Genomic DNA, 17,790 nt, shown 5'->3' with positions numbered 1-17,790 from the left:
AACTATTTCACACCAGATGTATTGCACAGTAGCATACGAAACTGAGGGCGCTCTAATATATTAGTAATGGCAGGCATCCATCAAAAGCACGGAGCTTTCCCCGCAAAATAAATCAAGATACTACGGCCCAAAAAGATAGCAGTAGTCCAAAAACTCACTAAGTCCTAGCATCCGTAATTAGTAACGTTTAGCATACACTTTATCGCCTGGCTGTTACTTAATCGCCATCGGCTATAAAAGGCTTTAAGAAATTGGGTAGCCGGCTATAGAAGCTATTGAAAATCTGGCTGTAGGTCTATGGTATTTTGGAACACAGATTCTACTGCCAATTTTTACCAGGGTTTAGAAATAAGTAGATTTTTTCGTAGTTGTTTGGTCAGAAACAAAACATAACAAAAGATTACCCTAGACAATCTTTAAAGTTTACAATTCATCCACTATACATGAGCTGTTAATCGATATAATAGGAAATCGGTTCCTAGAAGCAGGAGTGTATTAAAACAAACTAGTAGGACAACTTGAGATGGTTCTGTAACGTTTCTGACATCTATTCAACAGGTCGATCAGTCAATTGTAAATTGCTAAATTTAATGACATTTTTTAAAAATGAAACTTGATTTTATTGTGTTTCTGTGACATGTACGGTAATTTTAATTATTATGTAGTTCTTTTTGGATTATCAGTGAAATCAACATCAGGAATCATTGATGAATATTTTGATCTACAGATCCCTTTGCTCCTCATCCCTATTTTGCCTCTACGAAACCTCTTATATTTTTCATAGTCCTTATGAATTCGTTGAATAGGATTATATTTAATAAAATTATTTACAGAATTTAATTATATCACCTATTTTTTTACTTTTTCTCGTTTTCCTTTTTCTTATTCCTTGTGTCCCCGTGGCTTTGAACTTTAAATCGCTCTTCAAATACTCCATTAAATTCAGTTAATCCAAACTAGACACAGTAAATGCTGCTGAACCATGATCGTCCGCTATTAAGACTTGTTAAGTCCAGAAGTATGTCAAGCTTTCGGAAATTTAGAACGTTCACAGCCTTTTGATAAGTGCTCTTTGCGATCTCATCTATTTATAGTTTTCGCTGAAAATACTTCCATTTGCATGAGAATAGAAGGCTTTAGAGCAATATCAATTTCAGCTCAAAATGCATTTCCCTCAGCGAATATTATGACGTCAAGAGATCTTTTTTTAGACTTACCGCTTGTGTGGGAAGAGCCTCACGAACGCTACCTGTGCGTGTGTCTACTGCGTCATAAACTGAATTAGCATTGAAAGACCTAACAAAGATCCAAAATTTCAAAAATAAGAAATATTAGAAGGAGACCCCAGATCTACAATAAAATTATTAATTTGACTCAAATTAGATTTACGAACAGACTTATAGTTGTTATACATTTAGATTTTTATTCGCAATGGGCCCCTACACTTCTTAATAATTTCATAAATAATCAATAAACAAAGTAAAAGGTAGAAGATGAGGAAAAATGAAAATATACTAAAAGGAACTAACATAAATTTAAAAACAAAATAAAATTCATAGAAGTTGATTTTAAAAATTGAAACAAAAATAGAAAAATAAATAAAATTAGATTTAATAATTTGCCCAAATAAAACACCCAAAATTAAGATTCAGGTAAGTCTTAAATACAATTTTAGACATATCAAGCATAAGCTTCATCGTGATCCAAAACTGACTCAATCGTGCCCTCAAAAAAAAAAAAAAAAAAAAAAAAAAAAAAATGTTTCATGCCAAAAATGAAAATCAACAAATGTACAGTGACGTGAAATGTTCCGATCCATCGCTTGAAAGCAAGTGATATTCGAGCTACATCTCATTTCATCCCTTGAATGGCAATGCATACCGATGAGGGACCTGCAGAAATGCGCACCTCGGTTTGTGGCGTTGTAGACTTCCTGCCTTGCTTTATTTTCCACATGGAAAACGACTGAACATAATTTCTTAAAACTTTCGTTTTTTCTTCTCTGTGTATGGAAAACTCTGTAAAAATTTCAGGAAATGATACTGATTTGTTCTCCATTAGGAAAATAAAATGGGAGCGGAGATCTATTCGTAAACACCGCGAATGAGGTACGTGGCCTGGTAGTTTCACCATCTACAGGGTGTCTTAAAAGTCCGCAACCCTCCCTGATAACTTTTGAACGGTTACAGATATAAAAACGAAACTTTTGGAATGTTTCTATCTCAAAGGGGACCATCTTCCATAGAGGACTCAAAATTTTGGTCCCTCCCTCAGAAGGGGCGCGAGGGCCCCCAACTTTTTTTTCCAAATGGTGACCCCTATCTTGTGATTCATCATTGGAAAGAACATAAAACACTAAGAATTTTGGCGCAAACCGCAGATCGATATCTTAATTTTTGACAGAGTTATGATAGGTCAAAGGTTAAATTTGACCTACTTTCAAAATTCATAACTCCGGTTCAAATTATTGTAGAGAAAAAAATAAGACGGGAAAATTCGGGAAAAAAATCGCAGAAATCACTTAAATTGAATTTAGGAGGGGTTTCGGACCCCCAAATACGTCAGTTCAAAGCTCATACGACCTTCCCGCGAATGCTGCTAATGCTGCAAATGCTGCTCCAATGCTGCATCATCGTTTCTAATCTCGCGAAACATGGTGCGGCCGTCGCGCCAGTTGGCAGGAATTGCATATGAGCGCCTACAAGACCGGCAGAATACTTCACGCATTGCCCTAATAACAGTGCGGTCGCTGGTCGGCACGAAAAGCATATTAGCGCCTACAAGAGTGAAGGAATACTTCACGCATTGCGTTAAACACGTTACGGTCGCTGATCGGTGTGAAACAGATGTCGACGGTGAAACTACCAGACCACATATCTCCGTTTGCGACGTTGTAAACTTCCGGTCATACTTTATTTTTCCCTTGGAAAATTAGTCATCGTAGTTTCTTGAAAACTTCCTTAATTTTGCTTCTCTCCTAGTAAATTAATTTCAAGCTAGACGTAAAGTTGACTTGTTGTCTTCGAAAAAATAAACTAGAGGCTGAAATTTTGAAACCCCTCAATGGAAATACTTGGTGTCGCCGTGTTTTCAGTTTTAGAGTCCGCTGACAAAGTGGAAACCCTGCTAATGTATTTACTCCCTTTCTTTGCATAGAGAGTTTGTCATGGTATAGAGGTGGACGCTCAGGGTAGCGCGGATTATCCCCTCGTTATTACGTCATCAAACTGTGAGAGTTTTTTTGGAGCTTTGGAGTTGATTTCAAAGAGAACCAAGGGCACCATCGGGTTTCTCACAAAATTTTATATGGAAATTATTTCTAAAATTGCAAATTCCTGACACTTGCGAGAACTCCACTGTCCACGGGGAAATGTTGAATCCCTGGAGGTAAAAGTTTCCACCTGTCACCAAGAAGCCAGGTAAGGGTCTCTTATCTCTGCGTCGCACAGTGGATCGAGTCAACAGGAGAGACTGGACAAAATTTGGAAACTTTAAACGCTTATAACTCCGTTTATACAAAACTTTGAGGTTCTAAAAGTGGTTCCAATGGTTTCCTCGCGGAATTTTCTTCAATAAGTACCCCTTGAAATTCAAAATGTGACGAAATAAATATCAAAATTTGCAGATTTATTCAATAATTTCATGTCCGACCTCCATAATTTACTCGATCCGCTGTGCGTCGGTCTCATTTCAAGGTGTATTTTTTTTTTTGAGGAGAGGACCGTGAGTGGCTACCACCACCTAAAACTGAAGTATAGTTCGTTGAAAACGGAAATCTGCAATCACCATGATGATGAAGGAGTTGCCCACGAGTGATGCCATTGCCATTTACATCATTTGCTAACCTTCAAAAGGTTGTGGCAAAATAAATCAATGAAGACTTTAGCACCAAAATGCATGTCAGTGTTGTCAGTGCCTGAATTCGTAGACCACATACCTCCCTCAAAATGTCCCAAAACTGTCCCTTTTGTTGTATTCAAGCGAAAGGGAACGGGCTACTTTATTGCTGGAAATTTTCACAGGATTTTTATTTCCAACAAAGAGTAAAAATTACAGAGGGGGAAATTGGTGGTACATGAGGAATGGCTGCTTCAGGTGCTATTATTACCATGGCGTTAAAAGAGAGGAGAAAAACTAGAAGAGGAAAAAGAGGGGGAAAATAAAAGGGGGAAAAGGCGATAAAAAAAGCACTAAAAAATGTAAAATCTTAGTTGAGGGGCTTGAGTACAGACGCGTAGGCACATTCAAATGTAGGCAATTCTTCATTCAAGTTTACACTATTCGTTTCAGTATGCGGCAAATCAGAATAAAAACCATGATACAACCCATCAATGCATTCTGAATGGTGCGTTGCTGCGTCAGCGACGAGATCAAAGCTATTCACAATTCGTGTTTGCACCTATTTTTAGCGTATTCCTCCTCAAGATTTTCCATTGTTTTTTTAAAGAAATGTAGTTATACATTCTCAGGAGAGACCTTATTTACAAGTTTCCACTAATCTGCCGGCATTTCCTTTTCAAACTCTTTAGTGCAATTCTTTACCGGCAAAATGAACACGGTCTCTTTACGTCAAAATGTTCATCCGATATAACTCTCTCTCGACTCTCGACTCTTTTTCACGGGGAAAAATTTACTCGCATTAGCTTTTGCTTCTTATTTTTATTTAATTTTCGATGGACTCTTCATTCGAATATTTTTGTCTGCACTCTGCATGAACCGTTTCATCAATTTCACCTAGCCATTTCTTCAAACGTTTTATCTCTCCTCTGTTTCAACAGTTTCTTCCAATTCTAATCTGTAGGTATCATCGTTTCTAATATGGCTAAACATTGTGCGGCCGCTTGTGGGCGCCTACGAGACTGCAAGAATACTTCACGCATTGCGCCAAAAACAGTGCGGTCGCTGGTCGGCACGAGGAGCAAATCAGCGCCTACAAGAGTGCAGAATACTTCATGCATTGCGTCAAACAGCACTGGCGCTGCGCTGGTCGGCGTGTGCGCGTGTAGGAAATTCAACGAAACTTGTAATACATATATTTCACCTCCAAAAAACTAAAAATTCAACTTGATTGCTGTAGATCGAGGGTTTGTTTTCCTGGTCAAGTATAGCATCAGGCTTAAAAATTTACTACAGGTACTTTCTTTTATCCGGCGTTTCCCCCAACCCCTTTTTCAATATTCAATGCAGTGCGACCAGTGGCGTGGCGTGAATAATCGATTATCGATATCTCGCCATTTGGAACTATGGTAAAGAATCTATTACTAAGGTGTTCGCTGCGAACACCTGATAATCGATCTTTTTCCATAGGTTTAAATGGCATAACAATCGATAGATCGCAATTCACGCCACGCCACTGCGTGCGACGTTCATAACTGTGACGGTCTTGACGAATTGAAACAAAAACGGCGGGTACACTCGACAGCAATGAAGCACAATCTCAAAATTCGGTACACGTGCCATTGGCGGGGAGGACTGTAAAGTGAGCGGAAAGATTTTTCAGAATATCGCACGCTTCAAGAAGAAAAAGGTCAATTTAAAAGTTTTCCGTTAAAAAAAAACACAATTTTGATTTTGGGAGATAAATGATCTCACTTATCCCTCCCCCCTTCCTCTCGCCCTTAAACTTGAGCTAATGGACCACTAGACAAGGTGCGAATTAAAGGATTCTGATACATGTTTCTTAATCAAAATTTCACGCAGAACACGATTCGCCCAATGAAAATGACTGAAACCAACTCCTAACGAAGATATTAACGTTTTTATTTCACATTGGTTACGAGGAATTTGAACTGCCCGCTCACAAGAAACTCAAAGCTCTACGTGAGTCAAATCGCACACTTCAACGGTTTCAGCAATCTTCTCAATCGAGCAATATTCATTTCCCACCATGTGTTGTTCAAACTATAAACAATTTGCTATAGCTGAGCCAAAGCGTCAAGATTGAGGTTGCCAGATTTTTATATCGCAGAGACTGTCATGATAAAGGAACGTTTATCGCGCGATGTGAATCACGTAGAGCATTGAGTTTTCATGAGCGGGTGGTTTCAATTCACGCATCAAGAATCATTAAATATTTTCGGGAGGAATTGATTTCGGTAATATCTGTCGTGCGCATCGTGTTCTAGGTGAAATTTTAGTCAAGAAGCATGTATCAGAATGCTGAAATTCGCACCTTGTCTAGTGGTCCATTACCAGTGAGCAAAAAAAAAGATGGGAATAGGTCGACGACTTCTTCTCGCCGAGGAATCTAAATCGATTGGGTTCTTTTTAGACCTCATCAGTACACCACACTCGTCACCCAGCTTACAGTGGCGTGGCGTAAGTGATCGATTTTTTATATTTCCCCATTTGAAAGTAGGGTAAAGAATCGATTATTAAGGTGTTCGCTGCGAGCGCCCTATCCATCGATCCTCTTCCATAGGTTTAAATGACAGATCAATCGATATATTGCAAAGCACGCCCCCCTCGGTCCTGTACTAATACTCATTAGACCTCAATTTTTTTGAACCATTCCTGATATTTATAAAATGAGAGTCACCTTTACCTACACCGTGCATTGCATTTATTTTAGTTAAATTTGTACGTACGGTAAATAAATAAATAAATTTGTAGGTATTTGTAAATGTAATGCACGGTATAAAGCAGTGGCGTGGCATGAATTGCGATACATCGATTGTTATGCCGTTTAAACCTATGACAAAAGATCGATTATCAGGGTAGTAATCGATTCTTTACCATAGCTTCAAATGGCGAGATAGCGATAATCGATTATTCACGCCACACCACTGGTATGAAGGTGACTCTTATTTTATAGAAATTTTAAATACCGCTCCCAACATGTTTAAACATTCCTGATATAGTGCAATTGCATAGGGATAGAGTTTATTCTCCTATCTACACTACGTCATGGAATAGATCCCGTATTAGTTCTTCGAGGTTTTATTTTTCATGAAATTATACAACCCGAGCACCTCGGAAGTGAGATCGAGGTCGTATTTTTTTTAAAAGAAGGTTGCAAATGCAACGAATGACGCAGGGAACTCTGTGTATTTGTACCAATCAGCGCATGCAAAGCACCTGCCCGACAAGAAATGTCACGTTCTGACGAATGTTATTTAAATATTATTAAAAAATAAATATTAAAAACAAATAATAAAAGCGGCCATCTTGGAGTGAAGCTGTAAATGGAGATATTTATTTTCCCATCTACACGATTTTATGAAATACTACGCGAATTACATATTTAAAATCCTATTTTTCCTGAAATTATACAACTCGGACTCTTTAAAAGAAAGATTGAGGTTATGTTTTTTTTATGGAGGTGGAAAATCTGCATCGTTTGACGTAGCTTCCTAATTGGTCGATTAGTACCAGTCAGAGTGCATGACACCTAGTTCAGAAAAAAATCCATTAGTAAGAGCGGCCATCTTGAGGCATAGCTGTATGAAGATATCAGGATTTTACCTTCGAAATACAATGCGCAACACGCAGATTAGGTGTCTACTCTGCAGCGCGCACGGGACAAACATGGATTTACGTCAAGCTCTTGCAAAAAAGGATGCTCGTATAAAAATGTATCTCCGCGCGCACGATGATTAGGCTCAAAAATCGTTCAGGTACGGGATGAGGCATCTGTATATTGCTTTCGTGTTAGTTAGCCTTGTGAGTTTGGTGCGCAGTCCGGGGAAGGAGGGGTCAGACTCGGAGGCTGCTTCATCTGGCGGTGAGTGAAATAAAATTATTATCAGGTATGTAATGTAAAATATGATTCAGTAACGTAAAATGGCGCACAGTGTCGAGTCAATAGGAGAGGTCGGACAAAATTTGGAAACTTTGAAAGCTTATAACTCCGTTTGCACTAAATTTTGAGGTTCTAAAAGTGGTTTTTTTGGTTTCCTCGTGAGATTTCCTTCCGAAAGTAGCCCCTCTAATATAAAATTTGATGAGGTAAACATAAAAATTTGCAGTTCTATAGTCAAAAATTTCATGTTCGACCTCTCCAATTGACTCGATCCGCTGTGCGGTGGTCAAGCTAGGAAACTTTAAAAGCTTATAACTCTTTTTATACAAAATTTTGAGGTTCTAAAAGTTGTTCCATCGGTTTCCTCGTGACATTTTCTTTCAAAAGCACCCCTTGAAATTTAAAATGAGACGAAATAAACGTCAAAATTTGCAGTTTTAGTCAAAAATTTCATGTCCAACCTCTCTGATTGACTCGACCCACTGTGTGGCGCGTGGCGCCCTATGTGAAAATTTACAATTTCGAGGACAGCAAAATTAGCTGACGCAGGACACTGTCTATTTGCTGTTTTTGGTACTTATTACATTATAATAACATCTTCAAGAACATTGCAAGAAATTTTGAATCATAATTTGTGTCATAAAGAAAGTATGGATGTGGAGAAATCCACCATATCTAAAGCCGACAACAGTGCTGCTTCCATCTTGAATAAGATAAGCCGCACCAGCTAATCACTCGTGTGTGAGACTAAAGTTATGAATTCTTCTTCTTCTTTTTTTATAAACACTAACTGACTCAAGTGTATTTAAGGGTTCAGTGTAATATTAATCAAACAATTCTTGAGAAATGATAAAAAAATCAATACAAATATAAAAAGAGAAAGATACCTAATGCTTTTATTATAACATCTAATTCATAATAATAAATGATTTGAAAAAGCCTTGGCTTTTTATTATATATCGACGGTGTAAGTAGGCAATTACATAACTCGGTTTGCAACGTCGCAGACTTCCAATCATACTTTATTTTTTTAAATGGAAAACTACTCAACGGCAATTCTTCAAAATTGCCGTGATTTTTCTTTCTTTGTGCGGAGAAAATTCTGCTAAAACTTCAAGAAATGATGTCAATTTGTTCTCCTTTAAAAAAATATCATAGAGGCGGAGATTTTCAGATACCGCAAACGAGTTATGTGATTGCCGACTTACACCGTCAATATGCTTTTCAGTATCTTGAATGTACATGTTGCATATTCAAAAATTGAATATTTTAGAGCTCTGAAATTTAGAACTGGTCAATTAAAACGTTTTATACAGTTTTTGGTTGTATTAAACTTTTCGGCGCTTAAGTCTGTTCTAGAATATCTTATTCAAATCGGTGATCAACTCGCTCACTGGGGTACTCGACCTAAATGGCTGTAGTGCCTTGATGCAACTATTTGTGTTCCACGAATATGCGTATTGCATATTCAAAAATTGAAGGCTTTTTTTGCTTCTCTCATCTTTTCAGAATTGCACAGGACTTGTCGTTATAGTTGTAGCACTTGAATAACAGTGTATGTATTCAGAGAGAGTATTACCAGTTAGTGATACGAGACTAGAGCATCTAAGGCCAAAAATTGAATCGGTAATTCGGAAAAAGACTGTAGTACCGGATATTAAAACTCGAGAAAAGTATTAGAAACTGCAATAGTCGACCCACTTTAAGTAGTAAACTTTACAATCTATAGTTGTAAGTGTATAGTTGTCTATTAACTAATTGCAGGGGCTTCTTCTGGTGGAATTGGTTGCAATAAATTGGAATTTTTCAAGTTGCGATGTGCATTGCAAATTACCTATCTTTTTGATACACGTGGAACTTATTTTATTGGTCGTTTAAAAATTTGCTCATGCTGAGACACACGAGAGATCGCAAAGATTCCAAAATGCAGGAATAACTTCAGAGACTTTAACACAGCTCAGAAAAGTTGGCGTTAATTTTTAAAAATATGCGTACGAATAAGTAGCACCCTGCACCATGCCATGGAGGGTGAAGGGGAGAGAATCAATCTTAGTGAACTTTGATCACATTTAAAACCTGTTTTTTTGAACTCAGGAAAATAATTCTTTGGACCTCTTGTCGTCTAATGGTTGTGGCGTGCGGGTGCAGGAAGTTCCACGTTCGATTCCTGTGAAAGCGCCCAAGTTTTATCAATACCACATACTCATATCTGGTCACTGCCTCCGGTTATCTGATCAAATCTGCAGGTAGCACGCGGGATCGCGAAGGGAGGACTTTGAAAAAATTGATGCTTTTTCTCGAGAAAGTGAATTTTTACCGAGCGTGGAATTTTTAGTTGAATTCCTGGGCAAGTTTAAATAAATTTGTATGATAGAATCACATTACAAATGAAGGGAAAAATTATTTAACGTATGTAAATATAGAGAATAAGGGTGATGATAGATGCAACCCGCCAAACGTATACATAGGCGAGGGGGTTAGGGGAATTTGAGTTTCCAGCTGTTTCATCAGCTTTTCCGAAATATTGCTGTTTCTTCGCGGCCAAAAATGTCATATATAAATCCTGCGGAGTATGAAACCTCATATTACAGAGTCCATAGGGTAAAACTGTACTTCTGAAAATCGAAAATTCACACTTTTACGTGCTTCTTGTAGCCCGGCAGATATTACTTCAAAAATAACGATTTTAGGCGTGGCAAGCTGCCTCACCTAAATTGTTTTACATAGATTTAAATGAAGAAAAAACAGTGTTTCCATCTTTCAAGAATCGCCACTGGAATATAGTAAGGTTGGCAGCAAGTGCGGTTGGTGGTAACTGTCAAAAGTTGGCAATGACCCCCCTCCCACCCTCAAAAACCGAAACAAAGCGCCACCATTATTGGGTCCTAATGGAGATGTTGCATGTGTGAGGAATTTGCGATTTGACTGTTGATTCTTATGTAAAAGTTCGCAAGAGACACGATAGTGCCACTGGTTTCCTCTGAAATCAATTCCCAAGCTCAAAAAAGCTCTCAAGTTGAGGCCAAAATGGAGGGGATTTCCCACGCTATCCTGAGAGTCCACCTCTACATCAAAACAAACTCTCCATGCAAAGATAGAGGGCAAATACATTGACAGGGCTGCTGTGTATTCAATTTTTGAGTCCCCAAATAAAGTGGCACCCCTGTCAATGTATTTGCTCCCTATCTTTGCATGAACAGTTTGTCTTGATGTAGAGGTGGACTCTCAGGATAGCGTGGGATATCCCCTCCACTTGGGCCTCAACTTGAGAGCTTTTTTTGAGCTTGGGAGTTGATTTACGGGAAAACCAGTGGCGCCATCATGTTTCTCGCGAACTTTTACATACGAATCAATAGTCAAATCGTAAATTCCTCACACGTGCAACATCTTCATTAGTCCTGGTAGGGATCTAGAGGCAAAGTGGGTACTCACACTATAGCCGTGGACTAGTCGTACGTAGCGGGAATTCAAATCGCCACGTATTCTTACGGGTCCATTTTTCTACGCACAAGTTCTCTTTGTGAGAGTAGAAATGAAAATGTTTTATGGATGAAATGTATGAACAGCGTGATGAAATATGTGTTCTAAAACTTTCATCTAAATATTAGGTTCATTTCCCTCGATGAAATAATCGAGCTTGAAGTGAAGATCTCAAAGGGCGGGAAAACTTCCTGTTCCTCCGACTGCACGAGATGCATATTCTCCCATCATGTTCTGCGCGACGAGACCATTCCCTTTCGCGTGCCGTTGCGACTTGAGTCCCTTTATACTGAGAGTTAAGACAACCCCCCTCATGGAGTCACAAACGGGAATAAAGATTACACAAATTGAAAGTTTCTCGTAATCTTTTATCGGCTCATTTTCAAAATCCTTTCACCGTTCCTCCTCTCATTCCGTTTGTTCCTTGCCGAACCCGTAACTCCCCGGTCCATTCCAGATTATAATGTTTGCAATCGGTGAAAATGTAATCTTTATTCCCGTTTGTGACACTGTGGAGGTCTAAAATACGGGAACCAATCAGAAATGGATTCACATTGTCTGAACTCTCAGTATAAAGGGACTCTAGTTGCGACTAGTCCACAATCCGAGACTCTCATTGGCTGGCTGGGAGAATCTATTGTTCTCTATCATAAGAAAGGGAATGCGAGTACCCACCCCAAGTAGCATTTCTCTGCGGAAAAATCGCTATATATTGCGATTTTATCGACGATAAAATCGCCAGGATCATCAACATCTGAGCGATTATCCTCGATCTTATCGCGATAAAATCGCGCTTTCATCGCCCGACAATTTATCGCAATATTCTTTAAATAAAAATCGCGATAAATGGCGATTTAATCTCGATTTTATCGACGAAAATTGATCTCGAGTTTATCGAACCAAAAATTGCGATTTTTTGCGATTCAATCGCCATAAATCGCGATTTTTAATGTGATAATATCTCGATATATTGCCACGGATATAATTGCGATAACCAACCGATAAAGTCGCTATTTATCGCGATCACTGCTGCTTGGGACTTTGCTTCTGTATCCCTAAGTCCTGGAGTAGCGCGTGGAGAGGGAAATAACAATATCCTTTAAAAAATCTGCCCCTCAGGATCTACCAAGAGGTGGAGGAATTGGAAGGTGCCGGAGCTGCCAGGCTGGCTGCAGAACATCAAGGAAGGGAAATGGCCTTGGAAGAGACGCGACGATCGAGAATTCGTAAAAAACATCGGGAAAGATTTGCCGATGAAAGCCGGCGACACTGTCGTCACATCTCTAGTTCCGAACCCTAGAGGTCTCTATCGCCCCTTTCTCTGGACGTACGCCATCGATGCTGACAGAGTCGTCTATTTCTTTCCCGGCTTCCACAAGTTCAGGAGAGGTACCTGCACGGCCAAAGTCATTGACATCCGGACGGAATGGAAAGACATGAAGATGATGAACAGGAAGCAGAAGAAAAATCATTTGAACATAGTAAGTTTGATATCTGATTTTATCTGAGGGGGTTCTGCTACCAGGATACCAGCGGGCTCATTATTGACATTGGTTAGCAAAGCGATATACAAAGAAGACAAAAGGGATATGGAGGGATCCTATTGGTGGAAGCGGGTGCCTGAAATGGACAAAGGAAGTAGGTAACAGACAAACTAACGGCATCATACGAGAAACCCGATATTCAGTCCATCATTTTCTCCCTTAGTCTATAGGAACCACCCATTTCAACCAATAGGATCGCTCCAAACTCCATATGTCTTCTTTGTCTATCGCTTTGTCCATCGAGCCCAATAATCAGCCCGCAGGATACCAGCAGGCTGATTATTGGGATTCATGAGTAAAGCGATAGACAAAGAAGACGTAAGGAACATACGGCAACCCTATTGGTTGAAACGGGCGGTTGCTATAGACTGACGAGGAAAATTATGGACTAACTATAGCGTCTCTCGTGGGTACCGTTAGTTAGTATATTAACTATGGCATCATTTCAGTAGACCTACGGGCTGATTGTTGAGATTGATTGACAAAACTATAGACAAAGAAGACAAAAGGGAATGGAAGGATCCTATTAGTGGATGCGGGTGGTTGCGATGGACAAGGAAGGTAGATAATAGACTTACTAGCGGCAACCCACGAGAGACGATACAGTTAGTCATAATCATTTTCTCTCTTAGTCTATAGGAACCATCCATTTCAACCAATAGGATCCTTGCCTACTTCCCATGTCTTTTTTGTCTATCAGTTTCAACAATCAGCCCATCGGGGAGAAATATTTTTTTACCGTGGGGGGGGGGGGGGGACTTTTTGTGAGGAAAGAAACTTTATTACGGGGGGAGAAACTTGTTTTGCGAGGGGGAAAAAATTTTTTTACAGCTAGGTACTTACCTCTTTTGTCCATTGTAACTAGCCGCTTTCATCAACAGGATCCCCTCAAATCCCTTTGTCTTCTTTTTCTATAGATTTGTCCATCAATTTCAATAATCGGCCCGCTAGATACTAGTCAGTGGCCTCGTGCTTTGCGATTTATATGTCGAAGGCATTTTATCGAATGCCTAGGCTGGTAGTCTTGACGGTTTAAGGAATTCAGTGGATTTATAGCGAGTAGTTCGCGGGTTTTCAATTTCTGGAGGAATAACTCTTCGAAACCGCGAACTTTCCTCGCTCCTCCCTTTTTACATGCCTTCAGTATATTTAAATGTTAAAATGGTAAAAATTCTATGTTTTATGACGTGCTGAAAATTTCATGAGAAATGTGCATTCAGGAGCTTAAAATCGTTTAAAGAACTATTTTATGCTGCATATTTTAACAGAGACTTCTCTCTTACAGGAACAACGATTTATTTCGTCTGAAATTAGGGTTGAAAATCAAAATTTCAATCTAAGTAAGAATATTCGACCATTTGCCTAGGCAGTTGATAAAATGTCGGATTTGACTATTTGCCTTCGACATAAAGGTAGATCGATCTGCCATTTAAACGTTCGGAAAAGGATCGATAAAGAGAATGTTCGCAACAAACACTTCGATACTCGATTCTTCACCACAGCCTCAAATAGGGAGATATCGATAATCGATCATTCGTGCCTCGCCCATTAAACCAGCGGGTCGATTGTTGAATCGATATCGAATGATCCTGATCGATAAATCCCTATCTTGGCAATGCTTTTTATCGATCAAGGTCATTCGATAACGATTCAATAATCGACCGGCAGTGTGGCAGATTAAGGGCAGGGGCCATGCTGCCGTGCTAAGGAAAAACGCCGTATGAGCCATCAGACGTTGCCAAGTTTCCTTCGATAAAAACTGACTTAATTAGAGAAATTGCGAATATTTTCCCCCAAAATTTTCAGACAGTTTAGCACGCAATTTGATCTAAAATATCTGAAAATTTCAAGGAGAAATATGCACGAGTGTCGTCGTAAATACATGTTTTATCAAGGGAAATTTGGCAACTCTCGAATGTTCATACGGCGTTCTTCCTTAGCACGGCGGCAGGGCAGCACTCTATGGTGGCACAGTCAAAAACTCGGGTCAAAAACGAAAAAGAGAAAGGGTGAGAGTCAGGAGAGAGGGAGCAGCAGCCAAAGAGAAAGTGCACTTTGTGATTTGAAGATCCCGAATGCATATTTCTCCTGAAATTTTCAGCACGTCATAAAACATATAATTTTTACAATTTTAACATTTAAATGTACTGAAGGCATGTAAAAAGGAAGGAACGAGGAAATGGAAGGGACACCCTAGTGCACAATAAGTATAGCCTCTATGAAAAGCGAAATGCGCAGTAAAATAATCCTACGGTGAGATCGATGTAAAAAAATGACCGCAAAATTGTATTTACTTTAAGCGAATTTTTGCGATCGAACATCATTCACCATTGTATGATATTCGACGATTGTGCATTTTTTTAAAATGATATTCGACTTCTTCGTTGGCCTCACTGGAGACCGCGGTGAAATCCATCAACTTGAAATTTCGAATTCACCTCGGGACTTGAATTCGATTTTTGAATTGATGCAATCGATGTCAGAAACTTCATCTTTCACTAGATTTTTTGTTCTGTCACTTCTATCAGTTGTTGTGTTTTGTCAATTCAAGTCTGCTGTGTTTGCAATTTGCTGCATTTCAGTGTTTCGTTTTATTTTATTTCCTTCTTTAATTTCATTTAAAAAAAAAATCTGAACTCTGATTGGCTCCTGCTTTCACCAATCATCGGCATCACTCAGCATTTATCAATTCATTGGATGAATGATATTCGATCGCGAAAATTCGCCTTTTGTTTTTAGATCAAAAATATTGCCCAAGCTGTTAATCTGAAATGGACGTATTTATGCGAAATGGAACTATGTGCAAGTGGGAAGATGGGGTGGGGGTGTGCTCGTTAGTGCTCGGGCCATAAGAATGAATGGAACTTTAAAAGCGCCAGTGACGTCAGCGGCAAAGAAGCCGTCTCCGTTGTCGTGCTCGCTCGTCTTTAACTCATGAGCCCTGTCGTCAACGCTCTTGTCACATGCCCACGGCTCACGAGTTAGCGCTCAGTCCTTTTGATTTAATGTCAAATCCCGCTTTTCCATTTTCTCAAAAGGAACTATATCCACTTTTACATTGTCTCTTATGCGGCTTCCACGAGCACACCCCATCTTTCCACTTCCACAGGGTTCCTTTTGCAGGGCCGGATTTAGCTTTTTGCCGCCCCTGGGCAAGCTACATTTTGCCGCCCCTGGGCCTGGGTCTGCAATATTTCGCCACTATACTGTCAACAGTATCCCCTCCTCCCCCTCCCCCTCTCCGCACTCCCAACTTCCCACGCCATCTCATCTTGCCCCCCCCCCCCCCCCCTCGTGCGCCGCCTGGGCGCGTGCGCGTAGCTGCTTCAAAATGCGCCGCGAATATATAAAATGGAATGGATGGATGAGACAAAAATAAAATGTGGAGACAAAGTTGAAGCTAGTGTAGCTCAATGTATTAGTTGCAATGTATATTCGGAAGATCAGGTTAAAAAGTTTTTCTCCGGGTTTTCAGTTTAGCAAAGCTGTCAACCAGAGCATCAACGTCTAAATTGATTATCAAGTCTGCCTCGATGTTTAAAATTGCCGTGCTGTTTAGTATCACTCCAACGAACGATCATCCTAGCGCTCAAGGCCGGACCTAAGGGGCGGCAGCTTTGCCGCTCCCGTCAAGCGTCAACTCCCTTCCTTCATACATTTTGCCGCTCATCTTTTCACTTCGCTCCGTCTCTGTCTCCATTTTTTCCTTTTTTCTCGCTTTAACTTTCAATTAATCCAGTGCCAAAAAATTATTACTTCCAAGAAATTATTATAGAGATAATTATAATTACCCCATTAAACAAGATTACCACTTTAACTTTTATCATCTTGATAATAGTAACAGCAAGATATTCATTAAAAATAATAATTTCTCAAAAATAATAATTTCCCCTCAAAATTTGCCGCTATGGGCAAGTGCCCCAGTGCCCTATAGGTAAATCCGGCCCTGCCTTTTAGCATAAATACGTCCAAATTATACGGTCAAAAACCGAATTGTTCAAAGCGCGGTAGCTCAGTAAATATTGGTCGTAGGAAGTTGCTGTTTGGACGGATCTTATTATCTCCAGCTAATTTACAAGAATCGATCATCAAAAGTGGACTCTGTGACCAACGCAACTTACCCATCGCGCCCTCATTTCAGGTGGGAGGCCTGGTGGCGGTGCTGATGGTAGAAACGCGGCCGCAGGTGATTCTGCCTTACCACCTGGCACGGTGCAACGGGAAGCACTACGTGGAATACCTCTCTCTGGGTGGGGGCTCGAGCAAAGGCAGTTGGTTGAGCGTCATGCATTTCCGCGTGAACAGCAAGTGTCCGGTGAGAGCGCCCCTAGACGCCAACATGCTTTCAAGGATCTTCAAGACGGGGAGGTTCACGCTCAAGGCAAAAGACAAATCAGCGAAGGATATAGAGCTTGCTCTCCCCGGGGTTGAGAATCTGGGACCGGAGGACTACGCCTATGAACTCTGGCCTAAGTACATTCGGGATTTGAATTTGTTGGGTTGGAAGGAAGAGGTAGCACGGAAGAAGGCCCTGCTAGAAGCCGGCGGCGCCGCCTGAATACGTATAATTTAGAGTGTAGAGTCCCTTCATACCCAGAGTTAAGACATCTCAATTGCCAGCTGGCTTGGGCTGTCCATGGTGTTACAAAAGTGTGCACCCAAACGAACGATATTGAAGAACTAGCGGAATGCCCGTGACTGGAGTAACGGGTCTAGAGGCCGCTAAAATATCTATGACCCCGAAAAAATGGTGGTAGGGGAGCAAGACATGCCATACAATTTAAATGATAAATTCGATAGAAAAATGAGTTGTGGGGAGAGGGTGTTGGAGGTAGAAAAATGAGCTGCGGGTGGGGGGGAGAGATAGAATAAATTCTGGCAAAAAAATTAGAACTAACCTAGCAATGATTTATTAAAAAAAGAAAGAAAAAAAATGAAAAAAATAAATTGAAATGAAACATCAACTGATAGCAATAAAGGTTACCAAGGAAACCAAGGAATGGAACTTTCATAAAAATAGTTTAG

The 17,790-nt window shown here is 40.0% G+C and overlaps 1 protein-coding gene across 1 annotated transcript; it reads left to right on the top strand.

Annotated features, from left to right (window-relative positions):
* The first annotated feature begins 7,564 nt into the window (after nucleotides 1-7,564).
* On the top strand, nucleotides 7,565-17,513 carry LOC109034717 (uncharacterized). The gene is made up of 3 exons (XM_019048002.2): nucleotides 7,565-7,723; nucleotides 12,341-12,702; nucleotides 16,907-17,513. Exons 1-3 carry the CDS (start codon nucleotides 7,624-7,626, stop codon nucleotides 17,321-17,323), a joined length of 879 nt encoding a protein of 292 aa, XP_018903547.2. The 5' UTR covers nucleotides 7,565-7,623; the 3' UTR covers nucleotides 17,324-17,513.
* The last annotated feature ends 277 nt before the right edge of the window (nucleotides 17,514-17,790 follow it).

Source organism: Bemisia tabaci, chromosome 9 (genome assembly GCF_918797505.1).
Source record: "Bemisia tabaci chromosome 9, PGI_BMITA_v3".
NCBI classification, from domain to species: domain Eukaryota; kingdom Metazoa; phylum Arthropoda; class Insecta; order Hemiptera; family Aleyrodidae; genus Bemisia; species Bemisia tabaci.
The sequence above is the reverse complement of the archived record's forward strand: the minus strand, read 5'-3'. Positions and strand labels throughout refer to the sequence as shown.